The 25,288-nt window shown below is 44.9% G+C and overlaps 1 protein-coding gene across 1 annotated transcript in view; it reads left to right on the top strand.

The window, feature by feature from the left end:
• Nucleotides 1-25,288, top strand: part of LOC147698470 (fibrinogen-like protein 1) — a 203,073-nt gene that overhangs the window by 149,396 nt on the left and 28,389 nt on the right. The window contains exon 7 of the mRNA XM_086933449.1: nt 17,190-17,380. Within this exon, the coding sequence (XP_086789575.1) occupies nt 17,190-17,380 (191 nt within the window). The remainder of the gene's footprint in view (nt 1-17,189; nt 17,381-25,288) is intronic.

The following is a 25,288-nucleotide window of genomic DNA, read 5'->3' as shown; positions in this document are numbered from 1 at the left end:
TCTACCTCTCTCTCGCCCTCCCTCTATATCTTTCGCCCTCCCTCTATCTATCTTTCGCCCTCCCTCTATCTATCTTTCGCCCTTCCTCTACCTCTCTCTCGCCCTCCCTCTATCTCTCTCTCGCCCTCCCTCTATCTCTTGCCCTCCCTCTATCTCTCGCCCCCTCTATCTATCTCTCGCCCTCCCTCTATCTCTCGCCCTCCCTCTATCCATCTTTCGCCCTCCCTCTATCTATCTTTCGCCCTTCCTCTATCTATCTTTCGCCCTCCCTCTATCTATCTTTTGCCCTCCCTCTATCTATCTTTCGCCCTCCCTCTATCTATCTATCGCCCTCACTATCTATCGCATCACCACAGCATCACTCAGGGGCACCACAACATCACTATGCGCTACCACAGCATCACTGAACGCCACAGCATCACTTGTCGCCGCCACAACATCATTCAGAGCCACCACAGCATCAATTGGTGCAACCATTCAACAACAACTGATTCAAATATGTTCTCTCAATGTTTCAAGCTTTTTTACAAATGTCACAAAAAGATGTTGATATTTCACTTCTGTTCTTGGATTTTGTCACAATAAAATACACTGAACATAGTCTTCACAAAAGTTATTTACAAAAGTTTAAGCTATTAAGCTATTGCCATTATAAATTACAATACCTTTTATTTAAGTATTCATTATTTAAAAAAATTAAAAGCTATTGTTATTTGTAATATCAATACATCTAAGTCACTTAAATACAACACATATTGCATTACAAATGCTATAGGTGTCACATTTGCGAAAGTTAAAACTATTGGCATTGTAAATGACAAAGCTATTAATTTCGCTATTTTCAAAACCAACACATAAGTAAAAAATGTGTCATTTGCAATACCAATAGCTCAAACTTTCCTGATGCGAGACCTATTGCATTGCAAATGCTTGTTCTGAAAATATTGCCATTGACCATGCATACAACAAAGTACCTTATTTATTTACAATGTGAACTCATCAGCCTTTAACAATGTGGCAAAGGGCAGTTTCTTAATGTCTACAAAGTTTCTGCTGTTGAGACCCTAATTGTTTGCATGCCTTTCTGGCCAAAATGGGCTGAACGTTCACTTAAATGGAGGTGCAATGCTACAGTATTGAGGGTAGTAAGCACCCTGAGAAGGATGCAGGGAGGGAGTAAATAGACCAGCAACTTTATGACGCAAGTGATGCACTGAAGTGTGTCCCCAAACACTACATCAGAGCTTTGAAGGCAATCCATCCTAAGAAATCACTCTGTAATATCTTAGTGTGTGGTATGCATTTAAAATGTTATTATTTTGTTAGGGTCATGTAACCAAAATTGATTGCTTTATCATTGATTTTTCTGCTAGCTCATTAATTGTGCATAGATATTATTCTGATACACTTCATTAACCTCATCGATATGTGCTTAAACCCTGCACTGTGTCACATTCTTATCATTTCAGCCTCTCAAGACATAGCAAGCATCCAACACGTTTCACATCTGGTTGATATGCCCTATTTTCACAGGAAAAAATCCAGTTTCGCTCTGTCTGGACAATAACATACCATGACTAAATTACTGAGACTGTAGTGCACATATTTTTACTGCAGGATATGCGGTGCTGTTCCGAAAGAAGGACATCGATCTCCGGTGTATCCAACCAGTCGATCTCATGCTACTAGTAGCTTGAAGAAGCTTCCAGAGTAGTTTCCAGCCTTGAGATAATATTTATCTTAGAACTGCAATAAATAAGTGATCTGTTGTCCTTTTAAAGTTGAGGAAAGGCTGTTTATTTTACATTGTTATTTGGCTGCAGGTAGCAGAGCCTGATAAAGAGCGGGCCTCCACTCAGATTTATGGCCCATGTGGGTCATAGAGGTTCAGAACTGAAGCCCTGAGGTATTCAACTCTTAAATAAAAGTACTAATAATCCTAGAGCAAGAATAGTTATTGTTATGGATGGCCACACAAGTTCTAGTCTTGTGTGGTTATATTAGGAGGCACTCACCCCCTAATGGTTAAACTACTCTAAAACCATAGATTAATATAAACAGAACAAAAAACAAAAGGAAGTGCCTCAAGGTCCAACAATTTTATTATAAAGCTTGCTCTCTTTTTTTCTTTCCTCCTTTCACGATAAACTCATAGTTTAATGGTGTCAATCCAAACATACTCTCCTCCAGTACCGAAATAACGTGGGAGCCATTGTGTAAAGTCTTAAAACAGTTGTCTTTATTAATCTTCACTACATCAATGAAACAGCCCGGCCCATGCGTTTTGTCCTCTGAGAGGACTTCATCAGGGTTACTGTATTTCTTTGCAGCAGCATCACTTCGAAGTCTAAAAGTAAGGTAAACCAGATCTCCCAGAAATTCTTCAGACACTCGTATTGCTCCCTTTAGAATCATAGGGAAATAACAGAAGGCTATAGATAAATAATGTTTAATATAAACACCCCATTGGGTTCTGTAAATCCAGACTGAATTATGTCCTGGACCGGAAACAAGCATCCTGGGACCAGTTTCTGGCTAATCATCCGTCATCAGCCAGGCTAGCTTGAATCCAGTGGCCAAGTGAGCACGGGCCCCAAATCTGGGCATACCCTGCCAACTTAGGGCAAACAAAACAAAAGGGGATGATGGACGGAGTGTTGAACATTGCAAGCACTCACTCCCAGTCAACTGATCTGGGTTTAATCCATCATCATTCTTTAGCTCACTCTGCCACCCCAGTTCAGATATGGCCATATGCAAATCAGTCTGACCCTGTGCCTAAGGGGAACAGTCCAGTCCGAACTGCCAAGCCATGTCTTCCCTGGTCCGGAAACAAACATCCTGGGACCGGTTTCTGGCTAATCAGCTGTCATCAATCCAGGCTAGCTTGAATCCAGTGGCAAAGTGAGCACGGGACCCACTTCTGGGCATACCCTTCCAACTTAGGGCAAACAAAGCAAAACCAAAGGGGATGATGGACAGAGTGTTGAACATTGCAAGCACTCACCCCCAGTCATCTGATCTGGGTTTAATCCATCATCATTCTTTAGCCCACTCCGCAACCCCAGTTCAGACATGGCCATATGCAAATCAGTCTGACCCTGTGCCTCATGGGAACAGTCCAGCCCAAACTGCAAAGCCATGTCTCCCTACACCTCCCCTGGGGAGGCGTACCATTCTGACGCATTTCCAAGTTTCCAATTTCTCGTAAATCGGAAATGTGGAAGAAGCCATGGATGTTGCATGGGCACACCCACAGCAACACCCATGGCACGCCCCTTTCACGCAAAGTGCTGCGTGTAAAAGGCCTGTATTTACAACAATGGCTTTACGTGTCCTTGAAAAATATGGTGCAGCAAGATGCGCCGCCAGTCCGTCACATAAAGTGACACATCGTTGGCGCAAGAGGCTTGGAAATAAGCCCCTAAATGTGTTCAAAGGGACCAAAAAGAACATCTAATAGCAGACGTGATAGTGGAAAAAGGCCCGGCAGGAGTGGGTCTGAGTAGGAATATTCCTAGCCTTGTCTGTGGCAGAAAGTCCAAAATGTCCAGAGGACCAGTTGAAAAACCTCACTACTACCCCAACAAGAGATTAAAAACTAGAAACAAATGAAGATTAGAGAAAAAAAAAATGTAACCTTACATATCTGTATGGATCAGTCTATTTAGAAGGGAAATTGTGATTTTGGCAGCATCTAAAAGGATGATCCCATATTACAGGAAGTATGAGCTCTGGTGATGGATGAAAAGAATGCTGCTGAGGTATATCAGTACTCTGTTAAAAAAAAAGAAGAACGAGGGTTGATTTATAGAGAAGGAAAGAAGGATCAACCTTTACAGTAATTGGTCCCTCAGGCATTCTGGGAATTGTTTTATTCCTGCCTCAGACTATTTTGCTAGAAGTACAAACAGGTGATGTCCAGGGAAAAATATGTACAAGCGACTATAGCAAAAATAACAAAAAAACACATTTGCCTCATGCATGGGAGCAAAGACCCCAACTATAACTTGTCAACTCTTTATAGTCTCACGAGGATGCTCTCAGTTCTTTTCACATATCTTTCTAGATATGGGTATCTGCACGATTATACATTCATAATAAGACAAAAACAATGTATATACATCAATACTTAATCACAATTAAAAGTTGATCAAAATCTTTTGTAGTACCCATCCATTTTAACCTGGTTTCACTCAAATGCAATACCACAGCAATCCAGTGGGGCAGGAGGGGTAATCCTCTTTACACACTACCTAGACAGAGAGGCAACCTCCTATCTATTCAGTCACTTATATGGCGTGTAACCAACATATTCAGACATCATATTTCAATTTAGACACCTCCATATGTCAGACGCTTTTGCTAGCAAGATATTTTCGGAGGGAAAGATCTGAGCAGAATTTTCTATAAATTTTTTACTGGCCTGGAATTTTTGCCAAAATCTGTCAATACTGCAGAGAGTGTGACATTTGTCAGAAAGATGGCCGATGTACACCATATGGGCGCCATTAATTAATTAATTTTATTTATTTAGACAGTTTTGTATAGCGCGAACGTGACCCTTCGGTATCAGAGCGCTTCACAGATACAAATACAATACAATAGGTGGGTTAGGGATACATCTTGCATATCATAACCATTCAGAGAATGAGGTAGGTATAAAGTTATGTAGTAAACCGTTTCATATTGATATGTGGTAGGTTAGGTATACGATTATAAAGCATTTTATCATAACAATGTACAATGGCAAAGTATATTAAGCTACTTCTTGACATCGGCATGTGTATATTCCAATATAATTTCAGCCGGTGTCTGTCTTGTAGTACAATACCAATAGGTCCAATAGTCTTTATCTGTGCATTTTTCCTTCAGATTCTGGGTAAGTATAGCGCCTCTAGGTTATTCCCAGTACAATAGTGACTTTCTATTTACTTCCCTTTGTTGTTCTGCTTTGGCACAACTATGTCGCGGTGGCGGTGATGTCTCTTCTTGCCTAAGTGAGGAACTTACTCATTAGAAAAATTTTAGCTTCCCTCTGGAATGTTGCTGTGTTAGTATTTTTCCTAACATATAGAGGGAGTGAGTTCCAGATTCTAGGAGCTGCCCCTGAAAAAGCTCTGTCGTATGTTTTCTTCTTCTGGAAGATGGGTGGTCTCAGCAGCAGCTCCTTGGCACTCCTGGCTGGTCTGTCTCCTCCAGATAGCTCTATTTTTTGAGCCAGGTATCTTGGTGTTTTGTAGTGAAGCGCTTTGTTGTTGATACATGCCATTTTAAGTTGGATTCTCGCTTCGTATGGTAGCCAGTTTAAAGATTTCAGGTGTGGCTTGATATGATCGAATTACCTCGATCTGGTGATGAGCCTTGCAGCTGTATTGAGACATGCTTTTAGTGGTGCCGTGGAAATTTTTGGTAGACCTGCTAAGGTAGTACATCCTTATTCAATCCCTGAGCTAACTAAGGATTGTACTGCCATTTTGAGATCTGCTGCAGAGATGAATGGTTTCACTTTCCTAATATAGTGAAAGCGTGCATTTTTTGCCATAGATTTGATATGGGTTCTCATGTCAAGGTTCTTGTCTAATGTGATTCCTAATGATTTCGCTGAGTCCACTAGAGTAGGAGTGCAGTTTAGAGCTGTGATCAATTTAGCCCATTCTTTCACTTCCGTGTGGTTCTTAGGTGAAGAGATTAAAAGGAACTCCGTTTTTTGTGCATTTAGCTTCAGATGATTGCTGGTCAACCAATTTAATGACATTTTTAAGGCCTCGTTCCTTAACATGATATCTTCCAGAGAAGCGATCTTGATGTATATCTGTGTGTCGTCTGCGTACATATTATAAGATATGTTTGCGTCTTTGAGGATTTCTGTCAGAGGTTCGACATAAAGGTTGAAGAGTGAAGGAGATAGTGTAGATCCTTGAGGGACTCCGTTCAAATTAGGACATGATGGGGATAGTGTCTGGCTGATCAAAAATCTTTGAGTTCTATTCTGAAGGAAGGATTCAAACCATTTCAGCACATTTCCTGATATTCCCATCCTGTTATGCAGCCTGCTTAGTAATTTTTCATGATTTACCGTGTCGAATGCAGAGGACAGGTCCAGAAGTACTAGTAGACATGTTCTATTCTGATCTAGGGCCTGTAATGCATGGTCGACAATATGCAGGATTGCTGTTTCTGTGCTGTGGCCTGTTCTAAATCCAGATTGACAGTTGTCTAGCAGTGTGAATTTCGATATGTGGTGGCTCAGTTGGTTTTGTACACATTTCTCGATTAATTTGGCCAGTACTGGAATATCGGTAACTGGGCGAAAGTTATTAGGGTCTGCTGGGTCCACTGTTGGTTTTTTGATGATGGGAACCACTTTGCCTGTTTTTAAGCAATCAGGGAGTATCCCTTGTGATAGCAAGGCATTTATTATTCTGGTCCATTTAGGGATGACGATGAGTGTAGGGATGGATTTGATTGGGCCGCAGCTACATTCTAGCAAAGGACACAAATATGTACTTTTAATAGTATATTATGCAACAAGATATCCAGAAGTGGTTCACTTAAGTGAAATTAATATGGCTCAAATTATTAAAGAGATGGTGGAAATTTTTTACCGAGTAGGATTTCCACAAGAGATTTTCACTGATCAGGGGAGTGTGTCCTTGTCTAAAAAGATGGCTCAAGTGTGTTCACAATTGAGGCTTAAATAATTCCACACTGAAGCCTACCATTATCAGACAGATGGGTGGAGCGCTACAACTTTACTCTAAAGATAACTATCAAGAAAATATTCTTCTTGGAAAAAGAAACTATGACAAAATACTCCCACTCTCTAGTTTTGGTGTTGGAAGGCAGGAACAAATAGTACTGTTTTTCACCTTTTGAACTTTTACTTGGTTGTAAACCACAAACATTACTGGAGATGACGAAGAAGGTATGGGAGTAAAAACCCAACACAGAAGTCCTCTGCTATAATATGTTCATCAGTTGAGAAATCATGTAGTGAAATTATGGGAAATAGAGAGATTGTGGAGAAAGCACAGGGGAGACTAAAGCAAGAATACGATAAGAGAACAAAACTGAGAGAGTTTCAGCCAGGGGACTATGGGGCATATTATCAAGGGGGTTTATCTCCGCTTTTTTGGCTTTAAAAGCCAAGAAAGCGGAGATAAAATTATCTCCCTATTACCTAGCTGTCGCTAACACCAGTTAGCGACAGCTAGTAGGAGATAGCGACCATCTTGGGCCCCACTTTGCATGTCAGTGATATTTATGACTAATGACATGCAAAGTGAGCGTGCCAAGATGTTAGCGACTGGAAACAGTCGCTAACATCGCTATCTCCTATTACCAACTTTTGGAGATATTCGCGCTAAGCACGAATATCTCCAAAAGCTAACACCTGCCCTGAGCAGTTCTTAGCCATGTTATCCAATGGGAGGTGGATAACAAGGCTAAGAGCATTAGCTTGGTAATGCATGAATATCGCTGACTTTTCAGCAATATTCATGCATTGCAGCCGATTTTTATCGCATTTGCGATAAACTTTGGTAATACCAAGGTTTATCTGCGATAAAAATCGCCGCAGCTCAGAGGTAAATTTTTGTCTCTAACCAAGCAATAGCGATAATTATCGCTATTGCTTGGTAATATGCCCCTATGTGTCTCCTTCTTGCTTCCTCTGTCAGTAAGGTGTTAAAACAGTGACAGGGTCCCAATAGAAAACTTAAAAGAATAGGTTTAGTGGCATATCAGTTAGAATTGTCAGAAAGGAAAAATGAGCGCAAAATTATTATACTAGTCTGTTGACAATATGGGAAAATCTGCCTCCCAGGGAGGTAAAAGTGACTGGTGTTATCCCTCCTCTAGGTGAGGGCGTGACAATCACAATCAATTTTATTTATTATGTTTTGGCTCTCAATAGAGGGCCACATAAAAATATACACACTACAACACAAAGCAAATACATTACAAGCAAGAAAGCAACACATATACCATATAAGATACCTAGGCTAAATACAATACTGACATGTGGAGCAAAATTATAGATAGTCAAAACGTCAAGACATCTCCCAGAGCATATTAATAAATAGCCAGAAAACCTTTAAAAAAGTTAAAAATATGAAACCAGAACATTCCATTGGGAGGGCAATAAAGTGCAGAGAGGAAGCCATTCAGGGTGACAATGCCGAGGCGGAGACAGATAGCTTTTAACCACCTAGAGCGCAATTTACGAAGCGCGGGGCATATCAGTAGCACATGCATACAGTCCTGGACGTTCTCTTTACATAAATTGCATAAAGGAGAGGAGCCATACCATTTAGATAACAATCGATTTAGAGGTATTAAATCGTAACGTAGTAGAAACCAAAACCTACGTATACCATGCGGAAGGGTCCATAATACATAGGGTTGTGGTTGTTTCATCTTGTAAGAATCAATTAGAAGATCTACATTCCTTTTTTCACTAATTAGTTTTTTATCAGATTGGAAACATAGGTCCCATGAAGCTGCTTTCAAGACCGATTTTAACTGTAAAGGAGAATACAAAAAAAGAGCAGTTTCATCAAGTTTTAGTAGGGTTACAGCTTTTCTGAAATTGCAAACAAGTTGAGAAAACTCATTAAAATTACCCAACAATTCATTTCTGAGGAGAGCTCTCATTGTCCCTACTTCCGCTCTTGCAAGGCAAGCCACCCATCTTACAAGGGCACATAGTCCCTGGACCCAACTACTTCTGAGGCCAAGGTCGAGCCTACAGGCTGCCAGAGAGCACGCAGTATTTAGGGACATAAGCGATCTTAAGAGCTTCCCCTCAATCTTATGGCAAAAGTCCCATTTCTTTATTTCGATAAGTTCGATACCATACAGTATTGTTGCGGGGATTTTAGATCTATATACTTCCAATAGACTCGAAGAGTGCCGTTTCCCCGTTGCCTGGTATAGGGCATTTAGACCTTTGCCGTGGGCAGTAGCTTTGCGTGAACAATGCTCTATATGGAGCTTCTCACTCAGGTTTGCCGTAACAATTTTCCCCAAAAAAGTATAGGACTTTACCACCTCTAGTTTTTGATCCCCAATAAACCAACCATAATCTACAGATCGGCACCTCTTCTTGCCAGCAATACACATGACTTTACTTTTAGTAATATTGATCTTCATGCCATGAGCTACCGCAAAGGAGTGCAGAGCGTGAAGCCGATTAGCTAGTCCTTTAGGAGTTAAGTCGAGGATAAGCACATCATCGGCATACATCAGGCAGGAAATCGGTGCCCCCCCCACCACCGGGGCAATGCCCTCTCTGGCAGCCAAGGCGGCGGGAAGGTCTGCCGTGTATAAGGAGAACAAAAGGGGAGCCAATAAGCAGCCTTGTTTAAGGCCATTCGAAGTTGAGATTGTATCAGATAGCCCCCTTTCGCCCCCCAGCAGGACCCTAGACCAAGTCTCTGTATGTAAAGCCCTCACCAACTCCAACAGATAGAGTGGGAGCCCAAGCGCTGCCAATTTTCTCCACAGCGTTCCACGATCAACTTTATCAAACGCTGTGGAGAAATCAATAAAGGCGGCATACACCACCCCACCTCTCACCTGAACATACTTGTCTGTGACCACATGTAGAGCAGTGAGGTTATCTAGCGTACCGTGGTTCCTACGGAAACCGGTCTGTTCTAATGGCAAAATATTGTTCTCCTCAACCCAAACGGAAAGGGATTTCAAAAGACATTTCGCAAAGACCTTTCCGGTAAAGTCGAGGAGAGCAATCAGACGATAGTTACTAGGACTATCCCTAGTTCCCTTCTTAAAAATAGGGACCAAGATACTTCCCCTCCAGGAGGCAGGTACCGTTCTAGACAAAAAACAGGCTTTATACAGGGGATACAGGATTTTACTCCACCTTACAGGATCAGATTTCAAGACCGTCATGGGGAGTTCATCAGGGCCCATTGCCCCTGAAACACGCATATTTTTTATAGCCAACTCGATTTCTTTTTCTGCGGGATAATTAATAAGACCCACAGAGGTGCCGCTAATGTCGGAATCATTACTCAAAATAGCACCGGTGGCACAAACATCATTTAAACTCCCGTTCCCTGCATAAAGATCCCGGATGTAGGAGATCCATACCTCTTCAGCTATAGGGATAGGTGATGGGCTTACTCTAGAACCGCACCCCCTACCTACTATTGCCCAGAATTCTCTAATCCTGCCGTAAACAACAGCTTCCCTCAAGCTGATCCAAACATTATCCTCCCGTTCCATTTTTATTTTTAGCTGGAGTCTACTTCTCTTTCTTTTTAGCCTGGAAATTTCTTTTCCGCGTTCCATGACTCTGTCGAGATATTGTTCACGGACTAATTTGTTTATTTCCTTATTCAGGCTACGCAAAATACTGGGAACCACCACTCCATTTTTTGGTCGAGAGATTTTTTTAGCATACGAAGTGATCTTTTGCACAAATTCTATAAAGTAAACTATTTCATTCCCGCGCCACTCATTTAAAACTAATAGGGTGTCGGATAAAAAATCCTGAACCCCATTGATGGCCAAAGGATTCCAAAAGCACCTTCCAGAAGAAGCGTGGAAGGCAGCATCACTGCCGTGCATAGACCAAGGTGCGATTGACAAGGGATTTAAAGAAATAGTTACAAACAATATGCTGTGATCACTCAAAGGAGTAGCTAGGACCTTAAGGTCCTGAATAAAAGGAAACAAGCCGTAGTCGGCGATTACATAATCTAAGATAGAAGACCCAAAGGGAGACTTGTGAGTAAATTTTGCAGGCACATCAGACGGAAATCTCCCATTTAATATAAGACCATCGACAGCCGCCAATTCTTTGAGCAAAATCTTCCCTCGTTTATTTGTCACTGATTTAACAGGGAAGAGTGATTGAGGAATACAATATGCCTCTTCCTTAGGTTTATTCCTAAAAAGTTCCAAACTAACATTGGAGATTTTGCAATTCAAGTCTCCCACAAGCATAATTTCCGGAGGAACAGGAACATTTTTGATTCGATCAATATATAAAAATATCTGCTTTAATATCACATTAAAACACTCCTCTGGAGGAATATAAACATTCAAAACTACAATGGGGGACTTTATGCCGTTATTAAACAGGTTATCAATGGTTATTGCATGGAAAAATTTGCTAGGATCAATATAATGGGAAAATCTCCATTGCAATTTGTTAGATAGTAAACAAGCAATACCCCCCCTAGCATGACCTTTCTTAGAAGGGATAGCAGGCACTTCCAGGACATAATAGTCCTTAGGAACCTTCAACGTATTGATACACCACGTTTCCTGTAAACAGATCACGTTTGCTCCAAGTGAGAATAAAAAATCAAATTTCTCTGGGCTACTGTGTATCCCTGCCGCGTTCCAGGAAATTATATTTAATGTGGTGTTAAAGATGTTGAAACAATCTGGGATTATCTTTTGTTTTTGTAGATAAGGCACTATGCAGCCAGTTCCACTGCATATTATCCTCTGAAAAGGAGGAATTCTGAGTCAGCGGAAGTGGCTGCACTTGGGAGACCGAGCGTTTTCCCTTAGATACCCAAATCCTCAGGTCTCTATGAGAAGAGGCTACCCCATTTTGCTCCTCCCCTCTACATGCCTCCCCAGAGGACAGGTATATCTTACCGAGATTAAAAATCGGAAGAATATCAATACCTGTACGATGAAAATTCTCTGCTTGCTGCAATATCAAATTTACGATAATAGGTGAATAAAATTTAACCCTTATACTCGTTACCTTGACTTCACCAAACAGGGAAACTAACTCAATGTCCCTAGTTTGAATATGACGGAGACTTTCTATCTCACTAAAGCGCTTAAGGAGCCAAGCTCTATTTAAGGGCAAGTCCACATCAAATAAGGGTAAAAAGTCTAACACAAGGGTTTCCACTGGAGCTTTTTGAGCTGCTAAGGGGCGATCCGGAAGATGGCCATCTCCCCTCTCTGAAACTACAAAGAAAGGAGAAGCCAAAGGATTAAGGGGCCCCGATTGATATTGAATTGAGCCTCCAGTCGCAGTAGATAGAAAAAGACTTGGGAGGGGACCCCCGTTTGTGGGATAGCTTCCAAGGATGATGACGGGCACAATTCACCTTCTACCTTAATAGAAGTAGAAATGGGGGGGGTTCACTTCAGTATCAATATCCACCTTTGCAGATATAGGAGAAGGATCCAAAATGATCACTTCATTCTCCAGTGTGGTCAGAGAATTTTGGAAGATTATCCGACGCTGCCTTTTCTTCTTGTATTTTCTAATTGGTTTCTTTTTATTCCCTTTATTGTTTCTAAGTTTACCATTTTTTACCTTTTCCTCCTGTTTATTATCGATAGGTTCTTTGTTATTTTCAGACTTGAAGATGGGAAAGAGGTCTTGAGCCGCCTTAAGGCCAGATATGGATTTACCTTCCTCCATAATCTCAAGAGCAGAATTATTAATACAGTTGGGCACTGCAGTTTGGGGAATAGCTACAGTGTTTGATATCATAGCCGAAGTCCCAGTTTTCCTGTCAGTTTCCGCTGAGGCCACATCTGTTTCCCTCAGTGGCAAACTATATTTGATCATAGGGGAGGGGACACTTCTCATATCAGGAGACTTCTGTAACAAGGACTTTAGTATTTGGGTGACAGACTCCAAAATACAATCCGAGTTACCAACAAATTTCCCTAAAAGAGACAAAATAGAGGCTAATAATTGTTCCAGAACAATCATAGATTCAGAGATAGGTTTTTCACATGCTTCCACTGGCCGGCAAATACCAGATAGGTCAAGACCCGAGGGCCCAGAAACGCCTAACAGATCAGACATTTCCTGACCATTCAACGAAGGAGTACTACTATACAGCAATAGTCCAGATGGAGTAGCGCCCCCGAAGCTTTGATAGGGGCCAGCGACTCCACTTTCGCTGTGTTTACATAACGGCCACAAAGATCAAAATCAATAGATAGTGATGAGGAATCCCCACCCAGCCGATCCTGCGGCGGGGTTTGAGACACAGATGGTTGATTCGTGAGTTCCCTCTCAGGTACTGAGGGGGCAAGCTCACTCTCTTCCTTCCCTTCCGAGAGAGCATGGGTGAGGGCGTGAGTATAGATGAACAATTGGGAAATGTGGTAAGAAAAACATAGAAAATGTATTAAAAAACTTCTCTGCATTGTTTTCTGTGAACTTGGGACACAGCCATTTAATACAGCATTCCATAGTGACCGAACATGAGAGGATTATTAAAAATAAACCATATAGGATTCCTGAAGCAAAAAGAGCAGGCTCACTAGAATAAGTTCAGAAATGCTAGAAATAAGTGTGACTGAAGCACTTAACAGCAATTGGGATGCTCAGTAGTGCTGGTTCTGAAACCTGATGGATCAATAACGTTTTTGTATTGATTTTCACATAGCTTAATCAAAAATACAGAATAGACACATACCTTCTTCCTAGAGTAGATGAAATGATAGAACAGATTGGGGAATCTCAATATAGGCAAATTTTAGAGCTTAGTAAAGGATATTGTCAGATCCCACTAAATCAAGATAATGAGAAGACTGTATTTTCCTCCCCTGACAGTTTGTTCCAATTCACAGTGCCCCCCTTTGGCCTTCATGGGGGGCCTGCTATTTTCCAATGGGTAAGGAATACTTTGACTCCCTGACCCTGACTGACACTTCATTTTATCTACTTACCTCCCAGGTAGTGATTGTAATCGGTTTGGTGGTTGTATACCTTTCTAGCTTCAGTCTGTTCTTCCCAAAAGAAAGCAGCTGGAGAAGCTGCAGGCTCCAGTGCTGGCCAGGTGATGCTATGCCTCCTTGCCATGTTCTGCTAAGCCTCCATGGGCTCAGATGATGGATGAGTGACCTTTGTAGCTCTCTTCTTCCTGAGCCGTGAGTAATTTGGCCACTGGCAGAGATTGGGCTGGAATCTGCAGGAAACAGGCCGGGATCTGGCGGCCATGATGGAGGCCCTGGGGACAAGCAGGGGAAGCTGCATTTGTGAGGTAGTGGTGAGGCCAGGACACATGCAGGTATCAATGACTGGCTCATGCTTTGCCCCTCCAGGGTCCCACCACCTCTTATCATTGACTAACAATTCAAAGGGTCAGCCGTGAGAGTGGGAGATAGGGACCTTCACGGCTGGCTATAGCTTGTGCTAAGCTTTATGGCAAGGGAATCGCTAACACTATGTAGGTGAGAAAGGCCACTTATGGACACAGCTTCCTATCCTAACCACTGCTTCTCAGACACACACTGAACATGCAAGATTAGAGTGTAAATATAAGAGCCCAAAGCGTATGTGTTATGTTATGTTAGTATGAATTTGTAGAGCACACGTTCACCCCAGGGTTTCTTGGCGCTGTGTGCCGCTGGGGAACCCGTCCTGGCTTTCCCTGTGAGATGGTCCCTATTGGGCATCCCCAAGGTGAAGCCAGGCATCCCCGGCAGCGAGGGGGCCGTTGTGGAGATTAAGCAAGCTATTGCCCAGAGATGCATCGTGGGACCCATGGTTAGAGAGGCACCAAGGCGAGATTTATCGAGCCCGCTGACATTGGTTCCGTACCCTGCCGCGTCGGGAATTGAACTCTGGTCCCAGGCCGACCTCAGCTTCTGGGTCTGCCGCCTCTAACTGGTGAGCCACACTTCTCCATTGATGTACATTGATGTTTTCTACTTCTAATATAAGGCTAAAGAATTTGAACACAACAAAGCTTTTTACCAATCACCTCCTTCATCATCCATGTTAGGAGTGGTACTACCTTCATATTCGTCATGGAGGACTCACCCTACAGGTAGTACATGTGGCCTGCTATTGTCTTTTCACGCTTCTTCTATACTGATGGCTAGCTAAATCTGCTTGTGCTCTTGTTCACACTGAGCCTCTGAACTGTGCCACACACATCCCTGTCACATTTCTGTAAGGATCCACCCTTTGAAACTTCTCCTCACTCTCCTGTAAGCATCAGGTTTGAAATGCATTTGTACTGGCTCACAGAGTCAAAAAAGGAAGCTGCTTCCCACTCAAATTAAGGCTTATATCAATACTTTACTGTCAATAATCGTTTGTATGTCAGAACTAGCAGCCCGTCCCGACCTTGTCTGGGAGCTTTCAGGCTTCTCCCTACCCCCGCCGGCCCCGACATTGCCCAGCAGCCTGTGCCCCCGCCCGCCCCGTCCCCCACCTGCCGCCTGGCCTGCCCCGACATTGCCTTTTGTAACTCCTCGTCCCCCGCCTCGCCCGACACCCGCCTGCTTACCTCAGCCGCCGCTCCTGAGTTGACAGCTCCTCACCGCTCTGCTCCTCACCGCTTGTCCGCCGCTGCTCCTCCCCCGCGCCATGTCCGCCTCTCCGCTGGTCGCACCGCCGCTGGCCTGTCCGCTGCTCCTCACATGACCGCTCCTCCCCTGGGCCATGTCCGCCGCTCCTCTGACGCCGCTCTGACGCCGCTCCTCGACGTGAGCACGCACGTCACGGCCGGCGCTACTTTGGGGGACTACTTTTTTGTTAAAATAAATTTTTTAAATAAGGTTTATTTTGAAACTTTATATAGCCTATAACCATCTACACACCCTGACAATTTCTACGGTGTATCGGGTGTGTATATTGGCGCAGTGGTTCCGGAGTTTACCCGCCTCAAAGCCTGAAAGTTTCTCCTTTATTATAGTAGTATAGATATAGATATCGCAGACGCAAATAGTGGTAACATAAAAAATGTATCCTAAACATAGTTTCCAAAAAATGATGGTGCCATTCTGTGTACATTTTCTATTATTCATGCCAATCGGGCAATATTTTTATAACCAATACTGAGGTGTCAAACCATATCTGGCTATGATACTCTTTTGCAGTGTTGCTAAGAGCTGGATTTATCCTGGGACTAAAACCTCGTTACTTCGAATTGTGAATATTCTTATATACTACAATGAAGAAATCTGGAATGTAATACACTTCAAATAAACTGTATGACTTCTGAATATCACAAGCTAGCCTTGAGAAAGCCCTGGCTAATTCTGCCACATAGGGCGAAACACGTGTCGGCTGTCCCATTTTCTTAACATCCTGCCCTCATGATGCCCTTCCTCATTTGGTTTTCAGGGTTGATTTTGCTAAAGTAACCTGCACATAATCACTCAGCTTCCTTGTTTCACTGAAAAGTATTCTGTCCCTCCTAAGATTCCACAGTGCTTATCTGAAGCTCTGGCCTCTTTCCAACCAGCCCACCACTGCGGTCTACCTATTACGTCTGTCTCCTTACTCTTGTGCGCTGCCCTTCCCCAGCCTAGTATCTGCTCTCTAGTTGTTGCCCGCTTTCCCAGTGTACGTATTGTGGATCTCCTTCTGCCACATATGTGAATAATTTCCCCACTGTAATCTAGGTGGAAAATCACTAGTTACCTGAAATGAGGAAATTACATCAGAGCTGCAGTAATGATTTATTGCAGTTGAGTTCTGAAATCACAATGCCTCCCTCAGAGCCAAAAAGTGTGAAAAGCAGCTTCTTGGCCAGGATAATTAATTGCAACTTAAACAATTAAGGGAAAGTCTTCTTGTTCTGAACCCTATCTTTGAAACTTGTTATAATGAAAATGCAGTCATTAGCAGGTTATTGCAAGCGGCTTTAGCTGCATCCTCGCTACATACTGCTACCCGCAAATTCTAAAGCATAAAAGTAGGTTTGATACAGACTTACATCAAAAGTATAAAAGCTGAACAGCATTTGCTAGAAATTACAAGTTTTCTATAGATGTGCCTATTTTCATAGGTTAATATTCATAATACATTGTGCAACATGTAGAGTTTTTTTTAATATTCCGAGGAAGAGGCCAAGGATTTAACGGTGAGGCTATGGCCTTGTATTATGCGTTTAAATAACTCTTAATTTACATAAAAGGTCACAGCAATAGGCCTAGCATTATTTGACCTTCAAAAGGAACTTCCCAGTAATGTCCTTAAATGGTAGAGTGGGGGTACTTTATCACAAATATTAGGTGTAGTTAGGGTTATATTATCCCATATTGCACTCTCTTTAATAAAATTGCCTATATTTAGTCTTTCACTCCCAGATATGCATTGCTGTGACTGTCTATGGTACATTTGTAAATTTGTATACTGCATCTGTGTTATTTCCCATCAATAAATTGATTTTCCTCTATCCCTCATTATGAGTCTATTGTTTTTGTAGGATAATTACAGACTCCTGGTCAGTATATACTCTGGGAATGCAGGTGACGCACTATCCGGCGGAAGTAACGTGGAAGAGCAATGGTCCGCATCTCTCAATGGGATGCAGTTCTGCACTCCAGACAAGGATAACGACAGATATGGCACAGGCAACTGTGCACGAGAGAACAAATGTGGCTGGTGGTTTAACAGGTACATAGCATCATAAAAATGTGTTCAACCAGTCAACCCTTTCGAAGAATTCAGACAGAAATACATATATGGAGGAGGGAAGTGTTTGCAGTGAATGTGCTAACTTTTTTGGCCAACATAAATAACCAACATTTTCAATACTTTTTTTCATTAAAGGGGTTTAAAGAATAAATGTGTGCTGTAACATGATAATGATTAATTTAGCATCATACATTACCATGAGAAAGCAATGCTTGAAAGAATAAAATAGATCCCACAGACTGTCAGAACGTGATATTCCTGATACTTGTTCGATTCAATTCAAGTGTACAGGCCTGACATTACCTTGATCTTTGCCGCAATATAATCAATAACTATATATCAAGGTTTTAATTATACTTTCATCAAAAAAACTAGAATGAAGTTATGTCACTGCAACTTTAAAAAGATCCAATAAATCCATTGCCTTTTAAAAATCATCACACTCACTCAACAGAAACATCTTTTTAGTCATCCTGTCCTCGCGATCAAATATTTGGTACAATATTGGGGATAACAGACCCCTTGGCAAATGTAGCAGTAATTATTTTTTGCTTCTAAGCTACCAGTAAACAGCCCCACCCGCAGAAAGTGGCTGACTCACGAAGGACCAGGGATAAAAGTGGGAAATTTGCTCTCATCGGATAATTCCTACATTTGTGACCAATTTATGGCATTTGTTAGCAGTCTCAAAAATTTACAGGAGTAATCAGAACATGTATGGGAGTTTTAGATGCCTTTAAGTAATCAGTTGTTGTAAGTATGCCTCTAACCAGTGTGGCTCACTGGTTAGAGGCAGGCAGACCCGGAAGCAGGAGTCGGCCCGGGACCAGGGTTCAATTCCCGACGCGGCAGGGTTGTGGACCAGGATCAGCGGACTCGATAATTCTCGCCTCGGTGCCTACTCTAACCAGGGATCACACTCGGCAACTCTGGGCATTAGCTTGCCTAATCTCCACAATGGCCCCATCAACCCCAGGGATGCCTGGCTCCACCTTGGGGACTCCCAGTAGGGACCATCCCACAGGGAAAGCCAGGACGGGTTCCCCAGCGGTAAACCGCGCCAGGATACTCCGGTAGTAGTTGTGCGCGTTACAAAACAGCATATAACATTTCTGTAGGAGGAATAGTAACCGCGCAGAGATGAAACACATATATACATTAGCACATTTAACTTTTTTGTTTTTTCATAGTAAAAATATTATTCCTTGTGGAGAATCCCACTAAATCTGCCAATGCTACTAATTTTGTGGGAGTGTAAATATCACCCTACTTGTTAAATGTCTGTATTGGCAGATACCCTATAATGTTGCCATTCCCAATTCTTTGAATCTAGAATGGGATTTTGTTCTTAGATATTAATTATTTTGTGGACCTAAATTGAACTTTTGTTGTGAAAATGTTTCATTATTTGAGTCCTAGGAGAGAGAGGAAGCTGAAGAAGATAATAATCAAAGCTGCCTCCTCATATGCCTACTATTCACCAGTTGCTGTTTACCCTACTGCACATTTGACCATATTTTCCCCAAATTCTCCAAAGCCAAATAATTTAGCCAAGATCACTTTTTTCGCATCATGACTATAAGCTCTCAGCATTAATGAACCTTTGACTCCCTTGTGTCTTTCCAATGTCTACTCATTCCTACCACTTTCAGCATGTTCATGCATACACACGATTACGTTGGCTTCCAGTGCACTAAGAGCTAAAAGCCCCAATACTTCCTATTGTTTCTTTCTCTGAATGAACCTGTTCAAAACTATGTTGGAGCTGAGTTTATCCATATGTCTTCTCCAGCTTAATTTTGTCACAAAATTACCACATACAAGAATTTTCACCTTCTTCTTCCAGGGATTCTCTTTTATTCGACAAACAGAAGTGCCTCACTTTTTCTCAAAGAGGCTTTCTATTGCAATGGTTTGTTTCTAATCGCTCTGCAGTTGTATAATCGCATAGCAGAATGATCATGGTGTTTTCAATAGTTGTTTACTTATCCAGCATCTGAACATGTCTTGCTGCTTAGAGAGTATACCAAAACCATGCACTATTCTTGAATTATTTTCAATGGTCTTCATCTCACCTGCCAGAGGGAGAGGGAGGAAAACCAACACTGGCAAGTTAATGATAATTGATATGTTTACATAAACATGCATATTTGTACATTTATACAAAGTTTGTGAAACTAAATGAAGTAACACAATTAAAGAGGTAAAAGTGAAATTCAATACAATTCGAAAAATCTGGGAAGTGTGTATAAAAGTGGCAGCCAAACTTCCAAACTTGTTTCCAGTTTCAATGTCTTCAAAACCAAGAAAGGGCGCTCCAAAGAGTATTTGAGGGATTGCTGAAACCCAAAGCTGCTGTCTGTCAGACAGCAAGACTCCCAGAGGTCAAGGGTAATCACCTGAAGTCTACACATGTAGCTGGAACAGTTGTGGATCTCCCTGTGATCTAGTAGTATGCCTGACTTGCAGAGGAGGAGAAGTTTGCCTGACTCCACAGGACCTGACAGCATAGGGAAGGAGAAACCCAGCTGCCAAGCCCTAAAGAAGGGTGGCACAGAAGAGCGGACGGTTTCAGAAGAGTATCCAGAGTTAACTAGAGCCTTCATGAAAGTCTCTCAGCCTCCTAGGCTGTTTCTACATTCAAGCAAGATTTTCTGAACCACTGCATCACCTCATAGTGTGTTCACTACAGCAACCACACAGGAGGCAATGGACTTGTTCTGTTTATGCCTTCTGCCCTCTGACTGGGACTCGCACCATGGACCAATTGACGGAAGCCAACCACTGGCAGTGCCCTGATCAGAGGAGACTTTCCCAGAGCCACTGACTGTGCAGCAGGTCCTGCACAAAGAGAAGGAAGAAGGACCAAGTTGCTGCACCCACAAGTGCATCTGCTTGTCTCAAAAAGGGGGTGGGGTCGCACACCACTCACTCACCAGCGGGATCGCCCCTAAGGACTACGGTCAGTGTTGTTTAGTATTCCGCGATGTATCCTTCTTCGCCATCCCTGGACACGTGTTTCGGGGTATTTCCCCTCATCAGCAGGGAATAGGCCATCTTCTTATCTTCTGGGGTTGCCGGTGGCTGCCAAATATTGCCAGGTCTAGTACCACACGAGCGCGCGGGTGCGGGGTCCCAGGCTCGTCAGCCCGCATAAATATTTCAAAAAGGGGGTGGGGTCGCACACCACTCACTCACCAGCGGGATCGCCCCTAAGGACTATGGTCAGTGTTGTTTAGTATTCCGCGATGTATCCTTCTTCGCCATCCCTGGACACGTGTTTCGGGGTATTTACCCCTCATCAGCAGGGAATAGGCCATCTTCTTATCTTCTGGGGTTGCCGGTGGCTGCCAAATATTGCCAGGTCTAGTACCACACGGGCGCGCGGGTGCGGGGTCCCAGGCTCGTCAGCCCGCATAAATATTTCAAAAAGGGGGTGGGGTCGCACACCACTCACTCACCAGCGGGATCGCCCCTAAGGACTATGGTCAGTGTTGTTTAGTATTCCGCGATGTATCCTTCTTCGCCATCCCTGGACACGTGTTTCGGGGTATTTACCCCTCATCAGCAGGGAATAGGCCATCTTCTTATCTTCTGGGGTTGCCGGTGGCTGCCAAATATTGCCAGGTCTAGTACCACACGGGCGCGCGGGTGCGGGGTCCCAGGCTCGTCAGCCCGCATAAATATTTCAAAAAGGGGGTGGGGTCGCACACCACTCACTCACCAGCGGGATCGCCCCTAAGGACTATGGTCAGTGTTGTTTAGTATTCCGCGATGTATCCTTCTTCGCCATCCCTGGACACGTGTTTCGGGGTATTTACCCCTCATCAGCAGGGAATAGGCCATCTTCTTATCTTCTGGGGTTGCCGGTGGCTGCCAAATATTGCCAGGTCTAGTACCACACGGGCGCGCGGGTGCGGGGTCCCAGGCTCGTCAGCCCGCATAAATATTTCAAAAAGGGGGTGGGGTCGCACACCACTCACTCACCAGCGGGATCGCCCTTAAGGACTATGGTCAGTGTTGTTTAGTATTCCGCGATGTATCCTTCTTCGCCATCCCTGGACACATGTTTCAGGGTATTTACCCCTCATCAGCAGGGAATAGGCCATCTTCTTATCTTCTGGGGTTGCCGGTGGCTACCAAATATTGCCAGGTCTAGTACCACACGGGCGCGCGGGTGCGGGGTCCCAGGCTCGTCAGCCCGCATAAATATTTCAAAAAGGGGGTGGGGTCGCACACCACTCACTCACCAGCGGGATCGCCCCTAAGGACTATGGTCAGAGTTGTTTAGTATTCCGCGATGTATCCTTCTTCGCCATCCCTGGACACGTGTTTCGGGTATTTACCCCTCATCAGCAGGGAATAGGCCATCTTCTTATCTTCTGGGGTTGCCGGTGGCTGCCAAATATTGCCAGGTCTAGTACCACACGGGCGCGCGGGTGCGGGGTCCCAGGCTCGTCAGCCCGCATAAATATTTCAAAAAGGGGGTGGGGTCGCACACCACTCACTCACCAGCGGGATCGCCCCTAAGGACTATGGTCAGTGTTGTTTAGTATTCCGCGATGTATCCTTCTTCGCCATCCCTGGACACGTGTTTCGGGGTATTTACCCCTCATCAGCAGGGAATAGGCCATCTTCTTATCTTCTGGGGTTGCCGGTGGCTGCCAAATATTGCCAGGTCTAGTACCACACGGGCGCGCGGGTGCGGGGTCCCAGGCTCGTCAGCCCGCATAAATATTTCAAAAAGGGGGTGGGGTCGCACACCAGTCACTCACCAGCGGGATCGCCCCTAAGGACTATGGTCAGTGTTGTTTAGTATTCCGCGATGTATCCTTCTTCGCCATCCCTGGACACGTGTTTCGGGGTATTTACCCCTCATCAGCAGGGAATAGGCCATCTTCTTATCTTCTGGGGTTGCCGGTGGCTGCCAAATATTGCCAGGTCTAGTACCACACGGGCGCGCGGGTGCGGGGTCCCAGGCTCGTCAGCCCGCATAAATATTTCAAAAAGGGGGTGGGGTCGCACACCACTCACTCACCAGCGGGATCGCCCCTAAGGACTATGGTCAGTGTTGTTTAGTATTCCGCGATGTATCCTTCTTCGCCATCCCTGGACACGTGTTTCGGGGTATTTACCCCTCATCAGCAGGGAATAGGCCATCTTCTTATCTTCTGGGGTTGCCGGTGGCTGCCAAATATTGCCAGGTCTAGTACCACACGGGCGCGCGGGTGCGGGGTCCCAGGCTCGTCAGCCCGCATAAATATTTCAAAAAGGGGGTGGGGTCGCACACCACTCACTCACCAGCGGGATCGCCCCTAAGGACTATGGTCAGTGTTGTTTAGTATTCCGCGATGTATCCTTCTTCGCCATCCCTGGACACGTGTTTCGGGGTATTTACCCCTCATCAGCAGGGAATAGGCCATCTTCTTATCTTCTGGGGTTGCCGGTGGCTGCCAAATATTGCCAGGTCTAGTACCACACGGGCCCGCGGGTGCGGGGTCCCAGGCTCGTCAGCCCGCATAAATATTTCAAAAAGGGGGTGGGGTCGCACACCACTCACTCACCAGCGGGATCGCCCCTAAGGACTATGGTCAGTGTTGTTTAGTATTCCGCGATGTATCCTTCTTCGCCATCCCTGGACACGTGTTTCGGGGTATTTACCCCTCATCAGCAGGGAATAGGCCATCTTCTTATCTTCTGGGGTTGCCGGTGGCTGCCAAATATTGTCAGGTCTAGTACCACACGGGCGCGCGGGTGCGGGGTCCCAGGCTCGTCAGCCCGCATAAATATTTCAAAAAGGGGGTGGGGTCGCACACCACTCACTCACCATCGGGATCGCCCCTAAGGACTATGGTCAGTGTTGTTTAGTATTCCGCGATGTATCCTTCTTCGCCATCCCTGGACACGTGTTTCGGGGTATTTACCCCTCATCAGCAGGGAATAGGCCATCTTCTTATCTTCTGGGGTTGCCGGTGGCTGCCAAATATTGCCAGGTCTAGTACCACACGGGCGCGCGGTTGCGGGGTCCCAGGCTCGTCAGCCCGCATAAATATTTCAAAAAGGGGGTGGGGTCGCACACCACTCACTCACCAGCGGGATCGCCCCTAAGGACTATGGTCAGTGTTGTTTAGTATTCCGCGATGTATCCTTCTTCGCCATCCCTGGACACGTGTTTCGGGGTATTTACCCCTCATCAGCAGGGAATAGGCCATCTTCTTATCTTCTGGGGTTGCCGGTGGCTGCCAAATATTGCCAGGTCTAGTACCACACGGGCGCGCGGGTGCGGGGTCCCAGGCTCGTCAGCCCGCATAAATATTTCAAAAAGGGGGTGGGGTCGCACACCACTCACTCACCAGCGGGATCGCCCCTAAGGACTATGGTCAGTGTTGTTTAGTATTCCGCGATGTATCCTTCTTCGCCATCCCTGGACACGTGTTTCGGGGTATTTACCCCTCATCAGCAGGGAATAGGCCATCTTCTTATCTTCTGGGGTTGCCGGTGGCTGCCAAATATTGCCAGGCCTAGTACCACACGGGCGCGCGGGTGCGGGGTCCCAGGTTTGTCAGCCCGCATAAATATTTCAAAAAGGGGGTGGGGTCGCACACCACTCACTCACCAGCGGGATCGCCCCTAAGGACTATGGTCAGTGTTGTTTAGTATTCCGCGATGTATCCTTCTTCGCCATCCCTGGACACGTGTTTCGGGGTATTTACCCCTCATCAGCAGGGAATAGGCCATCTTCTTATCTTCTGGGGTTGCCGGTGGCTGCCAAATATTGCCAGGTCTAGTACCACACGGGCGCGTGGGTGCGGGGTCCCAGGCTCGTCAGCCCGCATAAATATTTCAAAAAGGGGGTGGGGTTGCACACCACTCACTCACCAGCGGGATCGCCCCTAAGGACTATGGTCAGTGTTGTTTAGTATTCCACGATGTAGCCTTCTTCCCCATCCCTGGACACGTGTTTCGGGGTATTTACCCCTCATCAGCAGGGAATAGGCCATCTTCTTATCTTCTGGGGTTGCCGGTGGCTGCCAAATATTGCCAGGTCTAGTACCACACGGGCGCGCGGGTGCGGGGTCCCAGGCTCGTCAGCCCGCATAAATATTTCAAAAAGGGGGTGGGGTCGCACACCACTCACTCACCAGCGGGATCGCCCCTAAGGACTATGGTCAGTGTTGTTTAGTATTCCGCGATGTATCCTTCTTCGCCATCCCTGGACACGTGTTTCGGGGTATTTACCCCTCATCAGCAGGGAATAGGCCATCTTCTTATCTTCTGGGGTTGCCGGTGGCTGCCAAATATTGCCAGGTCTAGTACCACACGGGCGCGCGGGTGCGGGGTCCCAGGCTCGTCAGCCCGCATAAATATTTCAAAAAGGGGGTGGGGTCGCACACCACTCACTCACCAGCGGGATCGCCCCTAAGGACTATGGTCAGTGTTGTTTAGTATTCCGCGATGTATCCTTCTTCGCCATCCCTGGACACGTGTTTCGGGGTATTTACCCCTCATCAGCAGGTAATAGGCCATCTTCTTATCTTCTGGGGTTGCCGGTGGCTGCCAAATATTGCCAGGTCTAGTACCACACGGCAACCCCAGAAGATAAGAAGATGGCCTATTCCCTGCTGATGAGGGGGTAAATACCCTGAAACACGTGTCCAGGGATGGCGAAGAAGGATACATCGCGGAATACTAAACTACACTGACCATAGTCCTTAGGGGCGATCCCGCTGGTGAGTGAGTGGTGTGCGACCCCACCCCCTTTTGAAATGTTTAAAGCTCCCTCGAGCTGTTGGGCTGACGAGCCTGGGACCCCGCACCTGCGCGCCTGTGTGGTACTAGACCTGGCAATATTTGGCAGCCACCGGCAACCCCAGAAGATAAGAAGAT

This window comes from Lissotriton vulgaris, chromosome 8 (assembly GCF_964263255.1).
Source record: "Lissotriton vulgaris chromosome 8, aLisVul1.2, whole genome shotgun sequence".
Classification (NCBI taxonomy): domain Eukaryota; kingdom Metazoa; phylum Chordata; class Amphibia; order Caudata; family Salamandridae; genus Lissotriton; species Lissotriton vulgaris.
Note: the sequence above shows the minus strand (reverse complement) of the source record. Positions and strands in the feature narration are given on the sequence as shown.